The 24,380-nt window shown below is 43.7% G+C and overlaps 1 protein-coding gene across 1 annotated transcript in view; it reads left to right on the top strand.

Annotated features, from left to right (window-relative positions):
* The window catches only part of GRK5 (G protein-coupled receptor kinase 5), a gene marked incomplete at its 5' end in the record, with an annotated part of 162,648 nt that extends 143,437 nt beyond the window's left edge, over nt 1–19,211 (top strand). The window contains 9 exons of the mRNA XM_080347887.1: nt 86–226; nt 1,317–1,507; nt 5,911–5,948; nt 6,750–6,839; nt 8,134–8,342; nt 14,613–14,750; nt 17,133–17,270; nt 18,080–18,211; nt 19,030–19,211. Of these exons, the coding sequence (XP_080204013.1) occupies nt 86–226; nt 1,317–1,507; nt 5,911–5,948; nt 6,750–6,839; nt 8,134–8,342; nt 14,613–14,750; nt 17,133–17,270; nt 18,080–18,211; nt 19,030–19,128 (1,176 nt within the window). The 3' untranslated portion in view covers nt 19,129–19,211. The remainder of the gene's footprint in view (nt 1–85; nt 227–1,316; nt 1,508–5,910; nt 5,949–6,749; nt 6,840–8,133; nt 8,343–14,612; nt 14,751–17,132; nt 17,271–18,079; nt 18,212–19,029) is intronic.
* Between the last annotated feature and the right edge of the window lie 5,169 nt (nt 19,212–24,380).

Below are 24,380 nucleotides of genomic sequence, written 5' to 3' on the forward strand. Positions count from 1 at the left end.
CAGATCAGATCACGAGGAGTAAAGCGCAGCCCAGGCACAGCGTTTGCTTCGACTTAACGCAGCAATTGTTCTCTTTCATTCGCAGGTCTGCGCTTGCCAAGTCCGTGCGACGGGGAAGATGTACGCCTGCAAGAGACTAGAGAAGAAGAGAATAAAAAAGAGGAAAGGCGAATCCATGGCGCTAAATGAAAAGCAGATTTTAGAAAAAGTCAATAGTCAGTTCGTAGTGAGTATTGGACTCCCGAACGCGCAGCTCCCGGCTCACCTGCTGAGCACTGTCTCTTGTTGAATCTGATGTCTCTCCCAACTCCTGCTATGGGACAGGTGCCAGGAGCTGCCTCCCTTTGCTTTGCACCTATTCCTGCTCCAGGCACCTTTGCTGAGTCTCATTTTAATCTCTGGTCTGTGAGAAATGCACCAACCAAGGTGTCTGTTCCTACCACGGGCACATGATGCTTTTTACAGCTTTGACTTGCAGCAGGGCTGCATCAGGCTGAGCTATTTTTATCCAATGTGATTACCTGAATTCCCAGTATCTGGGAGAGAGGAGCTTGGAGGAGACTGAAGGAGAATCAAGCCAAATAGATCAGAAGAGACTGGCTAGTAGAAGCATCTAGCCAGTGACATGGAGCTGGTCTGCCTGATGTAGCATTTTCCTGAGTCGTGTCAGCTCTTGTGTCTCTTACAAAACTTGCCTTAGATCCATTAAAAAAAGAAAAAAAAGGTGTTATCTCAGCATCTGTCATGTTCTTAATACTTAATTTAGGAAACACAGTGAATATAACAGATGCAAGATGTTTATTTACCTCTGGCAGAAGCAGAGCTGATGGCACATATTTAAAAGTGATGGGGAGCTTTTGGCTTGTCTGACGGTTCCTGGGGCACCCAGCAGAGCCTCACGGGGTGATGCTGACCATGTGGTGATGGTCTCTCTGGGCCTTCATGGGGACCTACTGAGATGATAGTTTTTTGACAGCTATCCAGCAAAACAGTGCAGCGGGATGTGTAGAGTCCCGTGATTATTAAGATTTCTCTTACATGGAAAAGTATGCCTGGAATTAGTACGTTTGTCCAGCCTGTGATGCTATCTGAGCATTAACCTTGAGGGTTTCTGATGATGAATAGGCTGGACTCAACAAATTCATCTATAAAATCCTAACATTTGATTTTTCTGTACTTTTAAAATGAATGTTTCCTATTGTAGGAAGGCTCATAACAAATTCAGTCAATGTATTTTTTTTCCTTTTCTAGAGAAAATCTATACAGAAAAGTTAGTGCTTTCTTCTGTCACAACTATGCTACAAATGTTTTTCTAGGTCAATTTAGCCTATGCCTATGAAACAAAGGATGCACTGTGCTTAGTTCTGACCATAATGAATGGAGGTGACCTGAAGTTTCATATCTACAACATGGGAAACCCGGGCTTTGAGGAGGAAAGAGCTTTGTTTTACGCAGCAGAGATTCTTTGTGGCTTAGAAGACCTACACAGAGAAAATACTGTGTACAGGTAAGCACTCTGTAGAGTCTTAGGACATGTTTTCTGGGTGGAAAAGAATTGCCTGCATCCTTCCTACTCGCTGTGGTGCTGTACAGCTTAGATGCCCAGCGCTTTGGCTGGGATTTCACAGAGCCCTGTACAAATACAGTATGGTTCAGTAATAATGGAAGGAAGCAGTTGCTTCCCTAAATACATCCTGTCTCAATTATACAGAACTAACATAAAGCTCCCCAAACCCCACCTCAGCATGCACTGGGTGACATAAGAAAATTGTACAAGTTCCTTCAAGGAGTTTCATTAAGAAATCTTGTTTCTAGTTGGTATGACACGGAGATCATTCTATTTAAGCCTCTATTTTAATTAGTTAGATTATAATGTGTTAGGGGCTGCGACATGTCAGATGTAGAGAAAATCATCTCTCCTATCCCAGAAGGAGCACAATTAGTGCAAGAGGGTGTTTGAGACACAGGGCACGGATTGCCGCCCTAGGACATGGATTAGTTGGATGAGCTAGGCTGGATCGTGCTGGTGGCCGTAGCGTTCCAGCCATGGCAGGAGGCACATCCGTGGCCATGGGATGGAGGTGTCCTGCTGGATGTCCCACCCACCGCTGCCCAGCTGGCAGCCGGCTTCGAGAAGGACAAATTTCAAGTTCTCAGCTTCCAGTCTGGCTTACAGCTCTAGACGAGCAATTTTGCAGGACGTCATAGGGTTTACTTGCTGGATAAGCAGGGCGATTGCAGACAGAGTTCTTGTGACTCCATGAAGATTTATTTTCTTTAATCAACGACCAATGTAGTTGTAAACAACACTTAATGTTTGCCTTCGTCATCCCAGCTTGTGAAATCATTATTGCTGGCATTCACAGCAGAAGTCGTCTTGTAAATTGATGAAAGAACTTCCAAGGACAATGATTAATAGACAAAAATGTGTTATTGTTAAAAACTAATCCACGCTTTAAATCATTGGCTATGCCCATGTATAATAAGCATTATGCATATGCTTGTATACGTAGAAATGACAATATTGTTGTTCCTTGGAGGAGATCTCTAGCAAGCTGCCGCTTGGTTGCCTCCCTGTGACTCCGATGGTGCTCGCTGGCAGGAGGGCAGACAGATAACATGCGGCTTTCGCTGGTGCCAACCCAAGAAGGAGATGATTTTTTTTCCCCAGAGAACAAAATGGAATTAAGTATTTAATGTCAATTGAAAAATCAAATAATGAATTATATGTCTGGCTTCCCTTTTCTTTAAGAAACATCCTACCATATTGAAAAAAAGTTTTAGGAGGTATTATAGGGTTTCTTTAAAAAGTACTAGGTCACAAGTATACTTCATTGATAAAAATGACTGGTACATTCATAACATGGCTGGTAAAATGCCATACTATGCAACTTTCTAATGAAACAAACCAGCATATGGCTCTCAGAAAAATGGCATCCTGCTTCCTTAAGTGGTTGTTTCACGCGACTCTTAAAAGAGCTGCTAGTTTGCACCTCAAATGGCAAATTCACTTTTTGCTGATGAATGATACTATATTCTTATAGGTGACATTTTCTAGCAGTATTTTAGGAGCATCTGCAGAGACCCCTAATTTGTAATGATGCAGCGTGTTTTGGGACCCGTGAGAAGTGCTATCTAGGTCAATAAAATATAGCAGCTAAATGCTACCGCTTTCTCAAGGTGAATAATTCATCTCAAAACACTTATTCCTCAGACTTAATTTAATTTTCTATGAACAAAATGCTTCTGAGTAAAACACAGCATCAGAAAACACATCCCCATCTCCTGGGCTGGTGACGCACGCTGCGGACGTGCCCCGAGAGAACAACCGGGACAGGTTTCAGGCTCAGAATCAGTTTTATCTAATTCAGAATTCCCTTGCCAAACATGGTGCTTACATTACATTTCTCTACTGCATCGTGTTAGTAAATGTCAACGGGTCAGTTGTTCGTGGAAAGCAAACATAAAAAGCCGCTGGTTCTCCTTAAGTTCTTTATATATATATATATATATATATGTATATTTGTTTATTTTTTATATATTATATATATAAACTGTTTATATATATAATTTAGCCATGCCTGGAAGCTCCAGTCAGCATCAAGATCACATTGTCCTAGGTGTTACACAAATACACAGGAAAGCCTTGTCCACCATGGTAAATTTAGTTGTTGATGCTGTCCTGTACAGCCAAACAACGTACCATCGCCTTTCTAGTGTGGGCGCAGTGCCAGCAGTTTATGTTTCCGTATATTTAGGCAAGGCTAGTTTACATATGGGAAGCTGTACTATTGGGAAGTACCATTACATGTAACTGTGACCGCCAGGGAGTTTTATTTCTCCTACACATTTCAGTACAAAAATCATTTTCCTCCCTGGCTCTTGGAAGTGTTGGCCATGCAAAGGAATCCAGCCTTGATCCTAAGGAATGAGAAATCTGAAAACAGAAATGACAAGTGGTGCGTGGGGTGAAGGAAAGCGGGCTCTGATTGCCCCAAATCGCAGGGGACTGTAAGGACCAAACTAGTGTTCTCAAGAGTCCTCGTGGACTCTCTCATTTTCTCATTCAAAGACTGTATTTTCCAACTTGCACGCAGGATTCTTGTCTTTTAGCCACACTTACAGCTTTAAGTGGGACTAATAAGTGCTGGAGCGGAAGATGAAGTAATAATGAAGTCTGAGTTCTTCATGGAAATAGTTCTTAACAGATCCAGAATACATTTTTTAAAATAAATAGGAAATGCTCCTGACCATGTTGCTCCAGCATTGGAAACCTTCTGCCAATAGGCAGGGAAAGCCCACAGTGGTATGTTAAACAAAATCACAGCTTCTCCTCAGCATTTGGCTACACTTCACATATTTCAGTATTGTTTATTTGAAAAGTAGTCTCGGTACCACCGGGTACCCGGTGAAGTTTATCTTGAGGGGTCAAGAGGGTCTGAAGCAAGCAAGAAGAGGAGATTGTTCACAGCGTTCTATGTTCTTGCTTGAAATAATAAATAAAAATGAGACTAGTTTTGGCATTTTAATCTCAGCATTGTCAAAACCATAAAATACCCCTCTCCATTCACAGGAAAATTCACGACACTGAAGTGGTACAGTTGAAACGCAGGGCGGGCTCCTGCACGGACTCTCTGCAATGCCCTGGTCTCCTGGTGTGAGGGTTTCTCTTCTTCTCTCCCCTCTCTCTGCTCTTTCAAAAGAACTATCTCTTGCTGGGGAGCTAACACAACCAAGCTGGTTCACAAATGCAAGGAAACCTTTAACAAAAGACGAGGCCAAGCACTTCTTGGAGTTACACCGGGCTAAACGTTGCGTTTCAGTAGGAGTTGATCAGATAAAATTCAGGGGATGGTGTGAGTTGCAGCAAAACCTCACCCGGCTGCGGAGCCAGCAGAGCCCACTCCCATTGCACAGCCCTTGTGGGACGCTTCCTGCCCAGCACGTCCCCATCGCTCTGCCACCTCCAGGTCCCATCCCATGAAGGCTGGCTTCATTCCCGCTCTGGGGAGGACAGGACAGAGTCCCCCTGGCTCCCACCCCGACACCACATCCAGGAACGGCCGCGGCAAAGTCACGCTCAGCTCCTAGGTTTGGGAATTGGCCTCGGTGGAGCGTGGTCTAGAAACATCAGCTGGAGGAGCAGGTTTGGTGCAGAGAAACCTTTCAGAAGAATGACCCACCAAGGCTCTGCTAAATATATGAAAACTGAGATTATTTTTTTTCAGAAGTTTCTAACTTGGCCCGATTGGGGATTTTTTTTTCACAGGAGCACGAAAGGCACATCTTTGACATCAGAGTGACCACCTTGCCAATTTTCATGGCGTTGCTCCAAACCGCATAGGCACTAGACTGTCAGAAATGTTTGTAAGGAAAATTTCAATCTGGGCACAGCATTCCCTCCTCTACCCCTCGTTTTCCAAACTAGCCGAAACTCTTCCACATGTACACAAGCGCATTTACACACATTCACATATTTGACCTGAGTCACATGCCAGACACAGAAGATTGAAGCCCAGCAGATTGCTATTTCCATTTTCATGTGCAAACAAAATATTTAAAAATTTTGAATATTTTTCTTTTTAACAAAAATTTTATAACAGAAAATGTTGCAGAGATTTAACAACACACAGGGTTTGCAGGACTAGATGGATGAGTCCATTATAGAGTGGATTAGGAACTAAAAGCTTGGCTTAGTGAAAAAATGTAACTCCAGTTTAGAAAAAGACATATGGTTTCAGTCTATCTGCGAAGTGAGTCGTAGAAAGTTGTATTGGTTTCATCAGTTCCTTGCTGTTTGAGTTGACACTCAACTGGTTTAGTACTAGTAATAAATGCATTCACACACTGTCGTATGGTTATGTTATCAAAACCAGCTTCACACAAATAACTGCTATCTTTCATTTTCAGAGATCTGAAGCCAGAAAATATCCTGCTAGATGATTATGGTAAGTCTCAGAGGTTTACAGAGATGCTTTCACAGTAAAGTAGATTAAGTTAGTTTTAGGATATGTATTGCACAAAGACAAATAATGCTCGGAAGTGACTAAGAGGCTCAGCAGACACTAATACTCCTGTCTTGGGGTGAGTGAAGTGCTGGAGCTCACCACACGGATGGAACGAAGCAGCTGTGCTGCTCAGCAGGGTCTGCTCTCGAGATATGGCGGTTTCTGCCTTTTTCCATTGTTTTTCCATCCATATTGTTGCAAGGCTGACACAACACAAAGGAAGCTGTGAGTTCTGAATCTGTGCTTCCCGCTCCATTTTCAAAAGTACGTTCATCCTTTGCTGAGCCAACTCTCGTTCTGTGCAAACCCAGGTGCCCGTTTGTTGCTGAAGGCAGCGATAATCAAATCTCACGCTGACTTACAGACCAGCCGTAGCCCCTTCAGCCATCAGAGAGTTACAGAATTATGTCAGCCCATCCATCCCCTGTCATCAGTTCAAGATACTTCCCTACAGAGTGCTTCTCATTGCCTTTTTTAGTTGGTTTTAAAATATCTAACACAATCCACTCTAGTCTGTAGCCTCACTGTTAAAATTAATTTCACTGCATTGTAATGCCCTTAATAATTCCTCTTTTCCTTATCAATGAAACTGCTCTGATTCAGCAGTTCAGTACATTCATTTCTTGAAACGTCTGAACAGTAAATTGCAGGAGAGTTGCAGCAATCACAACACTTGTGGTTTTAGACTAATTTGGATCATATTATTATATCTGGTTTGTGTTGTTTCTTTTTCCCTTCCAGGCCATATTAGAATATCTGATTTGGGTCTAGCTGTTAAAATCCCTGAGGGTGAATCGATCCGTGGAAGAGTAGGAACAGTAGGATATATGGGTAAGTCTTCAGTAGCTCATCTTTTATTATAATTTGCTGCGGTTACTTGAGTTTTCGAGATCTTTCTGCCATGTAGGCTTAAGAAAAAGAATTTTAAAAGCTTCACATTCAGCTGGGTCCAGTTCCCCCCAGCAACCCACCAAGAGGTCAAGCCAGTGGAAATCAGAACTGGGCAAAAGGACGAACCACAGCAGCTCTTAATGAGCCCACTCTATACTCTTAAATCAGCAAAGAAAATTAAAAGGGGAAATAACAACTGAGAATCTACTGATTTTAGCACAGATTTATTTTAGGAGGGTTTTGTGCCAAAAAAGGTATATTTCTAGTTGCTACTTTTATAATAGTTAAAATGTCTTTGTATGTTTATGATAAAATGGGTAAGGCCACACCTACAGTCATCTTGAACACGGTCATCTTGAGTCCTCCCCTACATAACATGGTCATCTTGAATCCTCCCCTACGTGCAGGAGAGGCTGCACAAAAGAAGAGTTTTGTACATTGGTAAAAAATACACTCCTTGATTTAACTCGATCAGTTTTATAAACTCAGTTTAAGTATTTTCTTGCATTCTCTGAGTGGGCATATTTCTTGGAATAAAAATTGCATATGTTTATTTGACTAAATAGAAACTAGCTGATACGAGCCACGGTTACACCACGTGGAGAATTTAATGAAAGCAAGCAAATCAGTTGTCATTTCTAAATTTTGTTACCCCAGTGTAAGGTTGTGCAGACACTAAGAGTCTGTGTTTGTAAGTACATGTGTTTGTACCCACGTGTGGAAGTGAGGATGAGTGTAAGACAGTGACCAAATGCCCAAAGCACACTGGATGGCTGCAACACAAAATAAATGGATTTGGTTTTCAAAGGGGAGAAAAAATAAGTCATAAATTGACTGAAAAGACAGGATTTGCTTTTGAAGAAATGTCACTGTTGTTTACAAGGTGTTTGTTTGTATGTCATTTCTTCCCTAAATGGAGAAGTCTGCAAGGACTATTAAGACTGGGCCTCTGCTTGATACTTAGTTTCAACTTCATTTTGGTTTTTTAATTGGTCTGGTTTGATAGAGAAGTCAGAACACAGCATGTACATGGCATGTAGCGTGTAGAGAAAAAACCATAGCATGTAGCATGCTGCATTTTCTGTAATGCTGTCAAAATAAATCGGGAGGTATTTTTCTGTTTTACCTGCCATTCTCTGTGCATGTGTGTTCAGTCACCAACTTTTAGAAATGTAGGGATTTTGCTTATGTAAATGTCAAGCATTTCCACATGACACATCTTTCTCCTCCACAGCTCCAGAAGTGCTGAACAACCAGAGATACACGCTCAGCCCTGACTACTGGGGGCTAGGCTGTCTCATTTATGAAATGATTGCTGGGCAATCACCATTTCGTGGAAGGAAAGAGAAGGTGAAGAGGGAAGAAGTGGACAGACGAGTGCTGGAGACAGAAGAGGTGTACTCCCATAAGTTTTCTGAGGAGGCCAAGTCCATCTGTAAAATGGTAAGGGGCTTGAAAGCCCAGTGTGGGAGCTTCATTAGCAAGCTGTAAATGACATGGTTTGAGCAATAACACGGTACCATAGAGGGGCTGCAGAGACAAGGAGTAAACAATCTCATCTGTTGATGGGATGACTGCATTCTCTGTTCATTCAAATTGTGTTTATTTGGGCTGGCTTCTCCGTGAGATTCATCACAGTCATCTTGAGTCCTCTCCAGAGTTTTATGGCAAAGGGAGCGGTGTCTATTCTCGTGAGACTTTGAATGTCAGTTTGCAGTCAAGAATGCATTTCTGTCTTTTATAATCTTGTAGAAAAAAATAAAAATGACTTGATGATGCAAGACTCTGATTGTCTCCTGCAAGGAACTGAAAACCCCATGCTTCCATTGTCTTTGGTGAGAGCTGGGGGTAAGCAGGACAAAGATTATGCAACGAAATTATTGTGACACTCAAATGTTGTCCCACCCCATCTCACTAACTTCGTTAGCAGCTCTTCCCCTGGGGTGCCAGGATATCCAGCTTTTTTTAATACTGTTGAACTGTCCTTTAAAATGTTTTCTCACTTGTTCAGCTGGGAGTCATTTTCCTAGCACAATAGCCATGTCTGACAATGGAAATCCTCAACCCCTCTGAGAAATCTCAAAGCTGTGTCTGAATTCATCAGTGGCTTGTCAACATCCATCTTTAGAAGGCTGAATTGTAATTTGGAAAGGGATGCGGCCTTTTTCTTGATGTTGTTTGCTAAAGAGTGAAGTCTCCTTTGGAGACAATGACATATCTGTGAATACTGGTAGAGAGAGGATGAAGGGAAAGAAAGGTCAACAAATAGGTAGTGAGAGTTTCACCAGTATCTTGTGCAACAGGCAAGCAAACAGCAGATCAACAACATTCTAGTTGGCTGGCTTCATGAAGAGACATTGAAGTCTCCTTGCAAAATAATAATGGTAGCATTGCCAAGTATCATGCCTGGAAGTCATTAACTCACAGTGCACCAACTCATTGCTGAATCCCAGGGGTAGTAATTAACTGACATCACTCTTGATAGACGCTCTAGGCCACTCGATGCCCTTAATTTGCGATTTAGAGCCCCTAGTGAAGTCGTCGTGGGAGGATCTAGGGCAGCCACAGTCTCTTACAGACCATTTCATGTGCTCAAACAGCCTGCCAGCTCTTCAGCAGCATCTCAACTCCCACCAGGTGAGGAGCAGCATTTGCTGGAGGGGCAAAGAGTTTGTGAGTGTCCTGTTGTTACCATGCAATGAAAATGTCGTGAGGCAAAAGTTATATTACTGTTTCTTGTTCCGTAGTTAGTCGCAGGCATGATGCATAACAGAATGAAAGTCTACTTTGGAAATAACTAAGCCCGTGAGAACTTAAAGCTGAGAAGTATTAAATGTATCATTGATGGGATAGTGCTGGAGATGACCTACTGCTCCCAGAGGAGAAGACAGTGAAAGTCATTATACTGTCATGGTCATTCTCATCTTCAAGGCATTGAGTCTCTGGCTTCAGGGAGCCTGGGACCTCAGGAAGTCATCTAGTTCATTCCCTTGCCTCAGGGAACCACGAGCTATATATAAATAAACCCAGACAAATTCATCATTACTTCTTCACTGTCCCATCACGTGGCATGTTTATTTAGGTGGTTTGTGCAAACTCTTAATGGATCCAAATATAACCCTGTCATTTTTGAGCATTAATGCTTTAAAATTACTGTGCATTAAGGCTGGAAGCGCCTTAGTTTTGATACTGAGCAAGATAGCGTTCATGGTTTTCCATCCAAAAGTCATTTATTTTATCAAGTGATATTTTTAAAAATCCATTACTCAAATAGATTTCCTCAGATACTTTTTGTTTCCTATGTTGAAAACCAGAACTTTGTTACTTGTGTCAGCATCTTAACAAGGAAACAAAAAGTGATAATTAAGTACCCATCATACCTGCAAAATGAAGCATAAAGTTGCAGTACGTAAATCCAACTTGAGCCTTCAACAAAGATCCAACACAAAAGGCTTTCCTGTAGTGGACTCTTCAAGACAGGCATGAGGAACAACAGGTTTTCCACCATGTCTCCTAACCTTCTCTTCAAAGCTTACTCCATGAGCTAATAGCATCTCCATCAGGAAATATATTATCTCTATTAATTTACTCATAGTGTCGCCCATGTCAGCCTTCCCCTCCTGGATGTTTATGCCCTTTGCATTTTTGCAGGCACATATCATAGCTCCCATTAATCATCATCCATCCCATATTTCCATGTTTCATTTTGTAAGTCATTTCCCATAAATCTGCCCTCATTTTGGACTGAAACAGAGATGAATAATAAATAATTAGGAACAGGGGCAGCTGGCTTTCTGGGAAGCTCCCCAGCCCATAGTTCCCATATAATATAACTGCTTCATGGTGTGTTTTTTCTGTTAAAAAATACGGTCTTTCTAGGAAATGCTCCCTGCTTGTTGTTATGACTTGTGCTTCATTGATGTACATGTGTGTTTTCCCTGACAAGTGCCGTCTTGCATCCAAAGATGTGACTTGAAGTGCATTCAAGTCAACAGCATTGGACGGGCCCGTACTGCTGTGCTCTCCTGTCATTCTGTCAGTGTCCTGTTGGTCTGTGTTTCTCACAGACTATCTTCCCTGCTGCTTCTTATTCCTGCAGCTCCCATTTGGCTCTGCAAAAGGGATCTCTGTTTGGAGGGCACAAAGAAGATGGAGCCAAACTTTTGGTTTGGTGCCCAGTGACGGGAAGCAATAGGCACAAAGTGAAACATGGGAGGGTCCCTGTTGCCATCTCCAGAGCTGGCTGCAGCTACACCTTACCAAATGCCATTAATTCATTAGTTTTTTCTCCATTGGGACTCTCCTCAAGGGGCAGGCAGCTGCTCCCCTGCAACAGGGCTTTGCAAGAGAATCCTCTCCTTTCTGTGGTCTCTCAGTCCCAGCCTATTCCCAGTGGTGTGTTCCCTTTTGTGTCTTTCAGCCTGCACTGGCCAGCCACCCACACCCAACTGCATTAATGCTCTGGAGATTTCCTTCTTGCATCTGAGGTTACTGAATACTCCCTTGTTTATTGTGGAGGAGCCCTAGACAGCCTTTCTCTACCCTCAACTACCCTATGCTCTGACCACACACTCCAAATAACTTCTAACATTTACAGCCTGGTGAGGGTAAATTCCCAGATTAGCCTGGTCTTCCCACCGAGTCCAGAGGCAGGAGAATTACTGGCTGCACACACAGGAAAGTAATCCCCTTGCTTCCCTTCACAGTTGACTTGTAGACCAGAAACTGCAGAGGTCTCCTTTATCATCTACAGGCAAATCCAATTCTACTCCTTCTTCCCAAAACTTGCTCCACAGCAGCGCTGCTCCTGAGAGCTTCAATGTATCATTTCCAAAAGTATATCAGACCCATGGGTAGTAAAAGTGGCGCCTCTGCCTTCAGGTTCTTCTTTCCACCTGTCAGGAATGTCCACTCAACATGAGAGTAGAGGATCAAAAGAACTTCAGTCTTCTCTGCCCAGCCACAATAGAGCAAACCAATCAGAACATCCCTTTTTCCTCGTAGCCAGGGAAAGCAAGATCTTCTTCTGTGAGCTCAATCAGCATGGTGCTGTATCACATGAATCTATGTGCTCAGAGGACAGCAAGGCATAGAGGTGTTTCTTCAGGTCTTTGTGAACCAGCCAGTTGTGGTTACCAGTCACACCTAGAAAGCTGCAGAGGAAACTGTAAGGAAGGGAGAGACATTGCTATCTAGAAGTTGCTGTTGTGGCCAGAACCACTAGCTTTTCCCCTTCCCTCAGTCTATGCAGTTTCCTCTGGCTGTTGCTGCTGTTGAAGCAGAAGGAGATGAACAAAAGGCTCATCTTGTCCCACCACCCACTTCACCGCCTCTTCTGGCTGCTTGGCCTCTGCCATTGTAGCTTGCTCAGGGCTGGCTGGAGGATGATCTCTGCATATGTTATGGGGCACACTGATTGCTGAAGCCGTTTGCTGTCTCTGGCTGGAAATGAGGCCCCTAGAAAAAAAAAGAAAAGGAAAAAAAAAAGGCAGAACTGAGGAGGCTGTGGAGGTCAGATAAGAAAACCACTGATGCCCAGCAGGTAGCAGAGCATTCAGAGAAGCCTCAAGAGCTGCAACCCTGTAAACCTGTGATAAGGACAAGAAAACCCAGCTGTAGCCAGACACCAGAGGAAAGATTACCAGCCTCACATTAGCAACAGACAGCTCTTTCAAGGTTCCTCCTCATTGAGATGATGTGGCTGAGACAGCAACACAACCAAATGGCACTGGGGCATACCCTGAGCTGGAAAACCTACAAACCTGCCTTAGTGGGAACTGCCTTGCTCCCTGCTCCCAACCTCCTGCAGGGCTGCACCTGATTGTCTACCTGCTCTCCCAAAACACTTCTTTTTCTCTCCAACCCTCCCAAACCTATTTGCCTCCTGCTTTCCAAAGTGAGCCCCAAGGTACAGCTCAGCTTGCTGACTGTCCTGGCTGCAGGTACAGCCAGTAAGATTCTCAGGGACTGAAATCCAGGGGGACTCCTAAGAGCTCGGTTTCTTTACGGACTCAGGTGCTCTGAGAACCCAAACCCGTCCTGCGTGGGCGGTCCTAGGGAGTTTTGCTAATCATTTGCTAATTAGCACAATTGGTCTACGCAGCCCACCTGGGGATGATGGGGCAAGGAGAGATCGCTGCTCCTTAGCTCCCACTTCGGAGCAGCAAAGCTGGGGACAAGGTGAGGCGTGAACCTTTCCTCCCTCGGGCACCCAGCACCAGTCCCCTCCTGCCCCGGGGAAGAGCCCCCGACGCAGCTCTAAAGTCGCGTACTGGCCGGGATCCCTCCCTGCGGAGCGCGGAACGACCCGCCAAGCCGAGCCCGGGCCCGCCGCCGCTCCGCGCCGCCCGGCAGCCCGCCCGGCCGCGCCGCGCTGCCTGGGTCGCTGCTCTTTCCTCTGCTGCCCCCCGGCGGCCCCGCCGCGCCCGGCAGCCGCGCTCCCCTCCGCTGGGTTCGCGCAGGGATTCCCTCCTGCCTCCTCTCCCTTCCCTTCCCTTCCCCAGCCGGCGCTGCCTTGACTGTTTTTAGTGCGTGTTTAGTTCTCTGTTGTACTAAGACCTATGTTGTTTAACAGGCAGTTGAAATCTCTGGGCAGATTATGGTGAGTTCAGAGTTATATTTTCCCTCCTCTATCTAAGAGACCATCATGCAGGGTTCCTCAAAGATGCATGGAAGGAAAAAAAAAAAGGAAACAAATTTGTGAGCCTATTGCCTGAAGTCAGTGGTACATTTAGAAAGGTTCCTGTCCCAAATGATGGTCTTCTTGCACCAGACATGTGCATGCCAAGCTCTGCCTCTCTTCAACTGTTTAGATGTGATCTCTTAAGATGTTGATTTAGCCTGCTTGATACTACACATATAATTAAAAGGGAGATGCATTTTGATGAAGGTTTGGCTACATGTTCAGTCTCCTCATCCACCAACTAGTCTGTGCCAGAATTGCTCTTCCACTGAACTGTTCTCTTCCAGATCAATTAGTCCATCCATACAAGGTCTTCCAGGACCTACAGCCCCTTTGTCTGTATCCATGGACTCACTTATCTCATAGACTAAGCCTACTGAGCTCAGTTAGTGTCCGTTGCTCTGTGACAGGTACCCAGGAACCAGGCAGGACTTGCTGTAGCAGGTAGAGGTGGTGCATTGACCTTCTCTGAAACCAAACAAGGCTGAACCGAGGATGGTTACTGATACTGGCTCCACGGACAAAAGTCGCCTTGAATTCAGGAGACAAACCCATATAAGCACAAAGGGTCGGTTCAATGTGTCACGTGATGTACTGGAATATACTGCAATTGGTGGAAGGAAATACAATCCAATAGTGAAATCATTCAGCCTAAGCAATGTGAGAAAAGTATTCTTCTGAGAGTAACAAGAAAAAGAACTGAGAAAAAGCACATGGGACTTTTGAATATGCAGCTACCTATGTTATTAGGGTAGGCCAGACCTCTTCTTGAAAGTGTTCACTGAAAGTAAGCAGAAGCAACCATCTCTATTTTGACTGCAAACACTTCACAGCAGGTAATTTTGAAAGGGTTTCACCACCCTGTAGAACAGTGCACTCCTAATCGATTTGACTTTGGCCATTAAGTAACAACAATTACAGACCCCTCTGTACTTCCCTCTGGGCACATTCAGAACCAACAGGAGGTAAAAATACCTTTGTGGAGCTCTTGCTTTTCTGACACGCTTACCATTGCTCTTGGTGTGTTTCAGCTCCTCGCCAAAGACGTGAAGCAGCGGCTGGGGTGTCAAGGGGAAGGCACGGCAGAGGTGAAGAGGCACCCCTTTTTCAAGAGCATGAATTTCAAGCGGCTAGAAGCAGGAATGCTGGATCCTCCCTTTGTCCCTGATGTAAGTACAATAGCAAGAACCCCCAGTGCCTTCTTTTGAGAGATTTGTTTCTAAAATAACTCTTCTCTCTTAGAGCTGTCATCACTGTCTGCATGGGCAGCTGCCATAGGAAGATGTGATAAGTGGCAGGGCTGGAGTGAGGAGGCTGGGAGGAAGAGGAGAGCTGCTCTGTGGATGTGTGCATGCTGGCTGGGTGGGCCTCCATGCATGGTGGTGACCTGGGGCTTGATTCATTCCCCCTCACTTTACCACAGTCTTCCTGTGTGACACTGGAGGCACCGGTGCATCTGCACATGCCTCGCTTCCCAAACTTCAGACTGAGAACCTTTGTGTTCCCTTATCCGTGGTAGTGGTGTGAGAATAAGTATGCTCAGGACCAGGTGGTGCTCGGAACAGTCAGCAATGAAAGCCACATGTATGCATACAGATATATAGATATATATGCTGAGGTGAAACCAGAACCACAAAGTCCAAAGCTCCATGGAACTGTGGAATGGGCGGGATCATCAGGAAAACAGTCATTGATTACAGAGTCTGAACCAGGTTCATATATCGTGTCACCTCAAGCAGAGGAGGTGACTTGGACCTGAGAGAGCATTTTGAACTTGTTAGTGTTCATGGGGCACAGAACCCAACATTGAGTCCTTACTCAGGTTTATACACCAGTCCTACACATACTGCAAGTCTTTGTTGCGCTGGCAATAACAAAACTTTTTCCACTCTTTTGTGGTATCGGTCTCTACCCCAGCGCACAGAGTTATCTGATTATTTTCCTCCTGCAGGGCTCTCTTTCTGGCTAGACCTTCTATCCTTAAAGTTCCCATATGGTTCTAAGTAAACACTGCCATTTTAACATATTAAGGAAAGTAACATCTTGGCAGCTCTCCTTCACATCGCTGCAAACTCAACCAAACCAAAGTGGTTTGAACACTACAAAAGTTTACTTTAGCTGCTCTGGTTTTGCTTTACATTTTACTATGTGGCCTAGTTATTTTTGCCAATTAGCCCGTGGTGTTACGACCTGCTTTAGTGGGAAGAAATAGGAGACAAGCTACTATTTCTTTCTGATGTAGAAAATTGGAAAATTCTGAGCTGAAATTTGGGATCCACCAGAGTGTTTTAAAGCTTCACTGTAGCATGTAAGGCCCAGAAGGCACCTCTTATAGACATATTTGCTAAAGCAGAGGCACATAAATTTTTATGGCTATTTATTGGGAACTCAAGAGCTGCCCCTAATTTAATTTGTTTGGCACTTCATCCATAGATTTCCAAGTCTTTACTGAAGTCAGCTGAATCACCCAAAGCTATATAGCCAATGGCAGAGCTTGTAATCCAGCCCATATCTCTTCATCCTCTTCTAGACCAATCTCTCCCCACAAAAATGTCATGGCTTGCAGCTATCAGGAATGCGGAGGGATGCAGCCTCCAGCAAATAGGACTTCTGTCAGCAACCAGCTTGATTTGTTTGGCCACACTGCTCGGATCTAGAGAAAATACCGCACGGTGGGACCCCTGGGCTGCGCAGTCGTGCTACCACATGTAGACAGTGGGATTCTTGAGTTCAGCGGGTCAAGCTGGTCCCACAAACCACCCATTCCAGTGCATCAAAGGGTAATTGTGCTCCTGATGGGAGCTCTCTAGGCGTGCAGGTGACCACACTAACTGTGACAGGTAGCCAGGGATGACTGTTTCTGCTTTCTGCGGCCGATTGCTGGAATACAAGCTAAAAGCAACGTCACTGCAAAGAGTCATGTCTCTGTCATCCCCCAAGATTAAGTAGTTAGAAAAGGCAAAGGCATTTGACTATTTGTTTGAAGAAACGCAGCCGAGTTAATAGAGGTGATTCTGGACAGCTTCCAGCAGCTGAGCTATTAATAAAAACAATGGAAAAATGCCAAACCTCTTCTGTTTTCTTTAGCAATTAGTATACATTCCTTTAAGCTTTTAAGCTGCAAACTCCACAGGTATCTGAGCAGAGGGACACTTCTATTTGAGGTTCCTTTTCAGAGCTGTCTCCAGTGTGTCACTCATAAACGTCCTGGTTTTCTGCTGTTCCCTCTCTAAGAAAAAAATGTCTGCTGAAGGAATTTTTTAATTCTCTCTTTCTGGCCTTTTCCCCTCACCTCTTAACCATATGGAACATGGATGACTAAAACCCACTGTGGCTGTTCTGATGATTTAAGGACTTCAAAGTGGGAAGCTTAACATGCTCAAAGCAAAGTCAGCCTTTGATGATAAATGTGCCGGTAGAGCAAATCTAGAGAAGCAGGATGCAGATAGTCACTTGTAGTTAGGGATTCGCACTTGATTGAACTTGTGAATGAAAGCACATGGTTAGACTCAGAAATATTTTTTCTCTTGCTGTTTTTCCTGCTGAGACAGCCCAGAGCAGTGTACTGCAAGGATGTGCTAGACATCGAGCAGTTCTCCACAGTGAAAGGAGTTAACCTGGACCAAACAGATGATGATTTCTATTCCAAGTTTTCCACAGGATCGGTATCTATTCCATGGCAAAATGAGGTAAGGATGTATCGTAGTAAAATTACTCCAAGAAAACCACTAGCACAGATGGTTTAAGAGGAGTTGTATATTTCCAGTAATATATAGCTTCTGGCTAACTTGCCAGACTCTAATGCTTTCATAAGTTACAAATGGCCTCTTTCAAGATCCATAATGTACCACAGATGTCAGGTTCAGGTGACTGTATCTGTTGGCTCTGTGTATTTGTGTAAATTGGCAAGGATCCTACTGTACTTCCTTCTCCTGGATTTCTACAGAGGTGTTTGAACCACAGTTCTAAGGAGCTTCCATGGGAGGCTCCTCCGTGATCCTGATCCCATCCATTGTCTTGTACCTGCAGTGGGTCCCAGCTGCAGCACTTGACTCTGGACCTTGAACTGCTTCAGGATTTCAACATCTGGCTCTTTGTTTCTGTTTGATATCAAAACACATCCAGCAGTGGATTTTGTAATCCAACACTGGATCGAACAGCAGATCCACTTGGGCAGAGGGGTGCTAGTAACTGGGATTTTGTGAGTGTGCCTGTCTTCACCCAATGTTATCCTCAGCGCTAAAGAAAAGAGTCGAAAGCTTTAAGGGGCAATTTCTGCTAAGACTGATGTGCAACCATGCAGAGAGCACTCAGCCTCTCTTTTTCATACGTCTATTTGCCTTCTATAGCCACCAGCAGGAATTCAACTGGTAACTCTCCTAAGATAGTGCTCAAGCTGCTGGTCCTGACCCGACTTTGAACAACCAAGCTCTACTGGAATATATTTAATGTAGATGTTTGTTTGTTTGTCTGTTTGTTTTTTAATTTATTCCACTAGATGATAGAAACAGAGTGTTTCAAAGAACTGAATGTATTTGGACCAAATGGTACTATTTCACCAGACCTAAACAGAAGTTACCCCCCAGAGCCACCCAAGAAAGGATTGCTACAGAGAATATTTAAGCGACAGGTGAGATCTTTTATGACTAAGACAAGGAACCTCCCATAGATGCCCAGTGTCACAGCCACTTTCTGGTGATATTTTCATAGGAAAAAGATAGTATGTCTTAGAGCTTGCTGTCACAGTTTCCTGGTAACTTCCTGACTAATACTGACTATCTCAGGTTTCCCATCTATGTCTTGTGATTTATTTTTTACCACCAGAAGTTCCAGCATTTTTCATCAGCTTTGTTTCCAGTGGTTGAAAACTTCTTACCCAAACTATCTTTCAGTGATATGTTGAAATGCCTTTTGAAGTGGTTATGTAGTTTTTATAAGTTCCTTGTGAAAAGCTTTAATTCATGTATTTATTAAGAAAAAAAAATGCTGAGTGAGGTAGCCGTGGCAGGAAACCAAAACACTAGAGGAGAGAGCAGACCAGAGCATGAGTGATATACAGCTTTCATGAGGCACCATGGCACCTCTTGCAAAGCTAAATAACATTCCCAGACCGATCTGTTTCTGTAGGGTTAAAACCTCGTGTGAGCATTAGCAGGTCTCCTCTGTATTAGTCAGATTTAGCAGATACTGACATTTTGCAGTGAATTGATTTGACTCCTGGAGCTCGAGTGAGACTTCTTTGCTGCATTCCTCAAGAACTGCCACGGTCCTCCTGACCTAGAGAGAATGCAGGTAAGAAAGTGAAGAATAGTTTACATCCAAAGATCTTCAAACAAAAATCTTGCAGTCCAGTCAGTACGTTATCATCATAAAATGAACAATATTGGCCTAAAAGAAAGCACAGCGTGTTTTGGGGATCTAATTGTCGTTGTCTTCCTCATTCTACAGCATCAGAACAATTCAAAGAGTTCTTCAAATTCAAAGGCCAGTTTAAATCACCACATAAATTCAAATCACGTAAGTTCAAACTCCACTGGAAGCAGCTAGTTCCAACTGAGTTTTGTGAAACAACATGTTGCATCCTTCCACTATAATCTATGGAGCTTCTATGGATGAGAGAGCCTCCACCGTTGAGTGAAAAAATAGAAATAAAAATAAAGAAATCTCCCCCAAATGGAGATGTTTCTATCCATTCCTTCCAGTGGAGCCTCGCATTTGAAGAAGAATTTTCCACTCAGGTCTGTTTTTGGAGGTGGCACTCAAGACTGTGTGAATCCGATTTGTCTATTTAGAACATTGCAATAGAAATTCAATGAACATGACTACTTGCACGTATTTAAATAGCATCATACTAGAACTGAATTTTGTCTTTATTATTTTTAAAGAAAAGTTTTGTAAATTTCTCTATTGTCTCAGTTTACATTTTGTACATTTGTATTTAAATGAAAGTCAGACTTTGGAGGTGTATATTTTCCAAGCAGCAGCTGTAAAGCCATGTGTTTTAAGACATTTTTTTAAAAGAAAAAAAAAATGTGACTCAAGACTTCCAGAGCCTCAAAAGAGAAATCATTCTTTTTAGTAAATCTAGAAAAATATTCATAAATCACTTTATCAGACTGGGTTTTATTTACATGCATTTTAATGGAACAGTTTCTTCTTAATTATTTTACATTTGTATATTTGGTTTACAGCAACACTGCATACGTTTCTTCATTAGTTCATAATGTCTCGCATTAAATGCTAAAAGACAAGATTTTGACACATTCAAGAATGCTACTTGCTATGCCTAAGGTGTGTGATGTCGTGGGACCAGCACAGCTGAGATTTGCACTTATTTACGTCGTTAGCTCATCAAAAAAAATCTGATTAGAAAGGGAACTGTATTTCGAGCCCTTCGCTACTTTTTGTGCCATTTCTAATGACAGCAAGAACAAAACTGAGTGAGAGGTGACCAGGAAAGCAAACAACGGTTTGTTTTTCGAGAGCTTGAAACCTGCACCTGCTGAAATGAGGGCAAAACTCTGTGTTCTCCCTGCTGCAGTCAAAAGTCCAAGGCCTTCCCACAGTTGCAAGGTAGCAAGAGAGAAAGTCAATAGTCTGGTTTGTGCTGACCATGAGATGCAGAACAGCTTTCTGGAGCTGAGCGGTTGAGGTTTGGAGTAGGATCTGAGCTCCTTTTGAGCAGCAACAGAACCTGCAGGTCGTGTCTGTGCTTGGAGTCCTCCCATGTGTCACACCAAACATGCCGTGACTCCTCTCCACAATTAGGTCTTCAGCTTAATTGAATAAAACTTGAGTTATGAAATAATACGTCCCACCTTTGGTTCCATCATTCTTTGTCCAGGATCCTTTAACCATTGACAGAAAGATTGTTCCCACTGATACTAGGAACACCAAATAAAGAAGTATGGTTACTTCCCTTCAATGGGAATTGGAAAACCTTTGTCCCCCCAGGCGTGGGCAGGACCTCTGTAGCCCAATGTGTTCAGGTTGGTTCTTCATGCCCTCGCAATGTTGGCTAGAGCAGACTGATGATTTTACACCTTTGTGCCATCGTGGCCAGCTGAAGCTCAGCCTGGTGTGTCCAAAAGCCTATTGGCTGGTAGTGCCAGGGTACAAGGAACCAATGTTGCAGTGGAGGTTTTCATAGCCAAAATTCTTTAGGCTATCATCTGTATGTTCTATTTGGCCAATGCAGAAGGGAAGAAGATGGAGGTTATCGGTGAGAAAGCTCTGAGGGAGAAAGTCACAGGAATTACATACTAAAACAGCTTGAGGCCATGAAGGAGAGAGGCAGAACAGGGCCAGGATTTGCATGAAGCGGCTGACAGAGAGAAGTCAAGAAAGGGAGATGGGGCTTGGGCACCTTTATCAAGAGTAAAGTATGTTAAGATGCAATGCCACATCATTTCAGAAGTCTCCAGTTTTCCTGATTGCTAGTACATGTGCAGTGACTGTGTAAGTGTGCCATAATGTCACCAAGAAGTTGTTCTTTTTCTCCTTCAGATCAGTGTGACCCACAAATTCCTTTTCCCTGTCTTGGTGGTGCTCAGGGAGAGCTTCAGCCACTCTCCCATCTCAGATGAGGGCATTGCAGATCATATGCAAGATGCAAGATTTTAGAGAGGTGGTAATAGATCAGAATTTTGAGTAATTTTCTCTCTGTGTATAAGCTATAAACTAAATCTATAATGGTTTCAGCTCTCTGAAAGGAGAGGAATTAAATATCGTAGAGGTGGAAGTCACTATGCACAGATAGGGCTGTTACCTCCAGTTCTGTTCTCATGGCCTGATGTAAAACTACTTATGGCAACAGGAATCTGATCAGTCACTTGAACACGTTCTGCAGGAAGACATATTTGCTCTGGGAGATTTTTCACTTACGGGATTTCACTTGATTTCGATAAAAGTAGGTGATTTGATCTGTTTCTGTCACTCTAAGACATCCCTTTTCAATGGTATGGTGTACAATAGGCTTGTGCACGCCCAGCTGATTTCACCCCATGCACAGATGCTGCGGGACAGGATGCTGGATGGGGGCTAGAGGGAAAGACTAAGCTCTTTTTTTTGCCACGACTGCCATTATCTCACTTTGCAGCAACAGACAAGTATATTCCCCCATCAGAAAAACATGGCTGATAATATCTACCTGCCACCATGAGGAAGGAAAAAGGATGCTTGGAGGAAGGCTTAGTGATTAATATTTCATTGGGTAATTCTGATAAAATGGATAAAACTGCAGCTATGAGCCCAAGGGCTTCATCTCCTACGTGTTACCAGTTTGGCACACAAAGACTGAATTTTCTTTCTTTACCCTCTCCCACTTGGAAAATAAAACCCTAATAACCACAAAACCCTTCCTGAAAGCTGGTGAACAAATTGCAAATATATTGTAGATGGCCCTATACGTCTTAGATGCTATTAGCCTTAACTAGCAGTGGGTGACTTTGTTCTATGACATCAGTGAATGATTGACAGCAGATGTGCCTTCTGCTGCTCTCCTTTCAGCTGGGATGGTTCCTTACTCAGCACCTTTAGGACTTTAGTGGCGGAGACACAGGGATAGGGCAAAGTCCTCGAATGACGAGAGCTGTGTTCAGTGTATCCAGACACTTGGAGGACGATATGTGGGGGTTAGATATCCCGCATCCTCAGGATGGTGTGGAGGAAGGATGCTTAGATGCACTTCAAGCCTGGGACAAAGTCCCTCTGGATCCCACACCCTTGGGAACAGTGGGTGAGTAAGGGGAGAGACAGAAACCAAAAACCAGTTGAGGTGTTGCTATCCTGGCTGACAGACTTTAAACAGTATTACGATGCTGGGGCAGCAGAATTGTGGCACTCTTTCAGTGTCCAAGCCCTGAAAGACTCAATCTGTATCATACATCAGTAGCGATGATGAGCAGTCCTAGGAATCTTCTAGTCAGGGTTTACCTACAACCTTGGGAGAGCATTTGCAGTGGGATTTTTAGTGCTTTGATTCAAAGTGAATAGTTTTGAAGGTGGGTTTGCACATAACAAAGGAACAGCAAGAAGTAATTAGTTAATGGTTTTCCAGACTGATTAGTTTTCTGTGTCTCCTTTCCAGTTACAATACAAATTCTTTCAAAAAAACACGGAAGTTCAGATCTGGTTGCTTGTTTTAAATAGACAGATGAGCAAATTTAGCTCTTTTTAAGAATCAGAAACCTTTTGCAATCTGATCCTGAATTTTGCAAGCATGGTTGTTATTTTTTGAATCTGTACCAAGTAGTCTGATTAACACTAATTAGTTTACAGGTTTTTTTTGATCCAGATGTTTGTTACTCATTTTCTACAGTGTCTCAAGGTTCACTTAAGCCTTGTAGCATTTTTTCCCCGTCTGGTTGGATGAGAGGCTTTTTTAAACAAAGGTGCGATGAAGGGAAAAATAACAAATAATGTACTCTTGACTTGGATTATCTAAAAAGAGATTTTTTTTTGACAAGGATGGCCATGATTCAGGTGGTTTTTTCTGAGCAAAAACCTGCTTGTGAAGCTTAGAAAGGTGTGAAGATAATCAAACCGAACAGGTAATGGAGATCAAACTGAGCATTAGGGAGATACAGAATTCAATATTGCAGTGTAAGTCTGGCCCTACTGATTAGGGATGCTGGTAAATGGCAGTTCAGAGACAATACCAGGTATCTGTAAGAACAGTTTGATGCCATCTCAGTTTGCAGGCACCCCCTGCTGCAGAAGCGATGGGTAAGAGTGCCGTCAGCAGTGGGGAATCCAACTGGGCCGACCCAGTAGAGCAGCTGATTCAAAGATGCTGGTTCTTGATGTGGTTCAGCCAGACCTCAGGATCCAGCTGGAATTCCTTGCTTTGTCTGTCGCAGCCTCGCATTTCAATTCTGGTTTCTATCAATCTTTTAGAGATGCCTCAGCTAAAAAGAAAACCAGGAAACCAATCTGTAATACTGATAAAGCCACGGGCAGGGCGAGGAAGACAGACAAGCTGTGAGCTCTGGAGGACGGTGTGAAAACTGCCATAATGTGTGTGTCATCTTCAGCAAGTGTCCAATGGCACTTGTTATCACACATTCTTCCTTGGTTCAGCGTATCGCTCACAGCTTTTTGAGTAACCTTGAAATGGCACACACAAGGTCATATTGAGCACAGGGTCTTGGCCGTGGCTCAAAGATAATGTCCCTGTGAGGGTCGGGGGTAACAGGTTGACGAGGCAAGTAGGGACCCACTTGGCCTGCACAAAGAGCCATCACACAGGGACTTTTCTAGAAGAGCAATAAGTGCACACCCTTGTAGCACAGCTGCTTCTCCTTATGGACATCCATGGAACAGGTGGCTGCAGCAACCAACTTCATTGTGGCCAAGATACGGGTGTTTCAACCTCTGCTTCACAGCTGTGATTTTTTTTATTCACTTCAGATCTGTAGTGCTCACTTGTTAAATATCTCAGTGCAGATGAGATCACCCATCAGACATTTCTAGCCATTTCCCGTACAAGCTTAGAAAAGACTGGACTTCACTTTGAAAGCCCATCTTTGGGTTATTCTGCCCTTTGGGATGTAGAGCATCTTCATGTGCGTAGCGTGAGCACAAAGTAGCCTGCAGGAGCTCTAGCGGCCCGGACTAAAACTGATAATGCTTCAGAAACAGGTGCCAGTTTCATGAAAGCACCACTTCTTTTGTCTGTCCTTGCATCAAAGAAGTCCAGTGATGAATGGGGTGGGACCCAGAGACTTCAAGGCTCTCCTGCCCGAGGGTGGTTCTCGCCTGTCTTGGGCTGCGGGGAGGTACATTTGGCAGTGAAGTTG

The sequence above is a fragment of the Nesoenas mayeri genome (assembly GCF_963082525.1).
Source record: "Nesoenas mayeri genome assembly, chromosome: 7".
Taxonomy (NCBI): Eukaryota; Metazoa; Chordata; class Aves; order Columbiformes; family Columbidae; genus Nesoenas; species Nesoenas mayeri.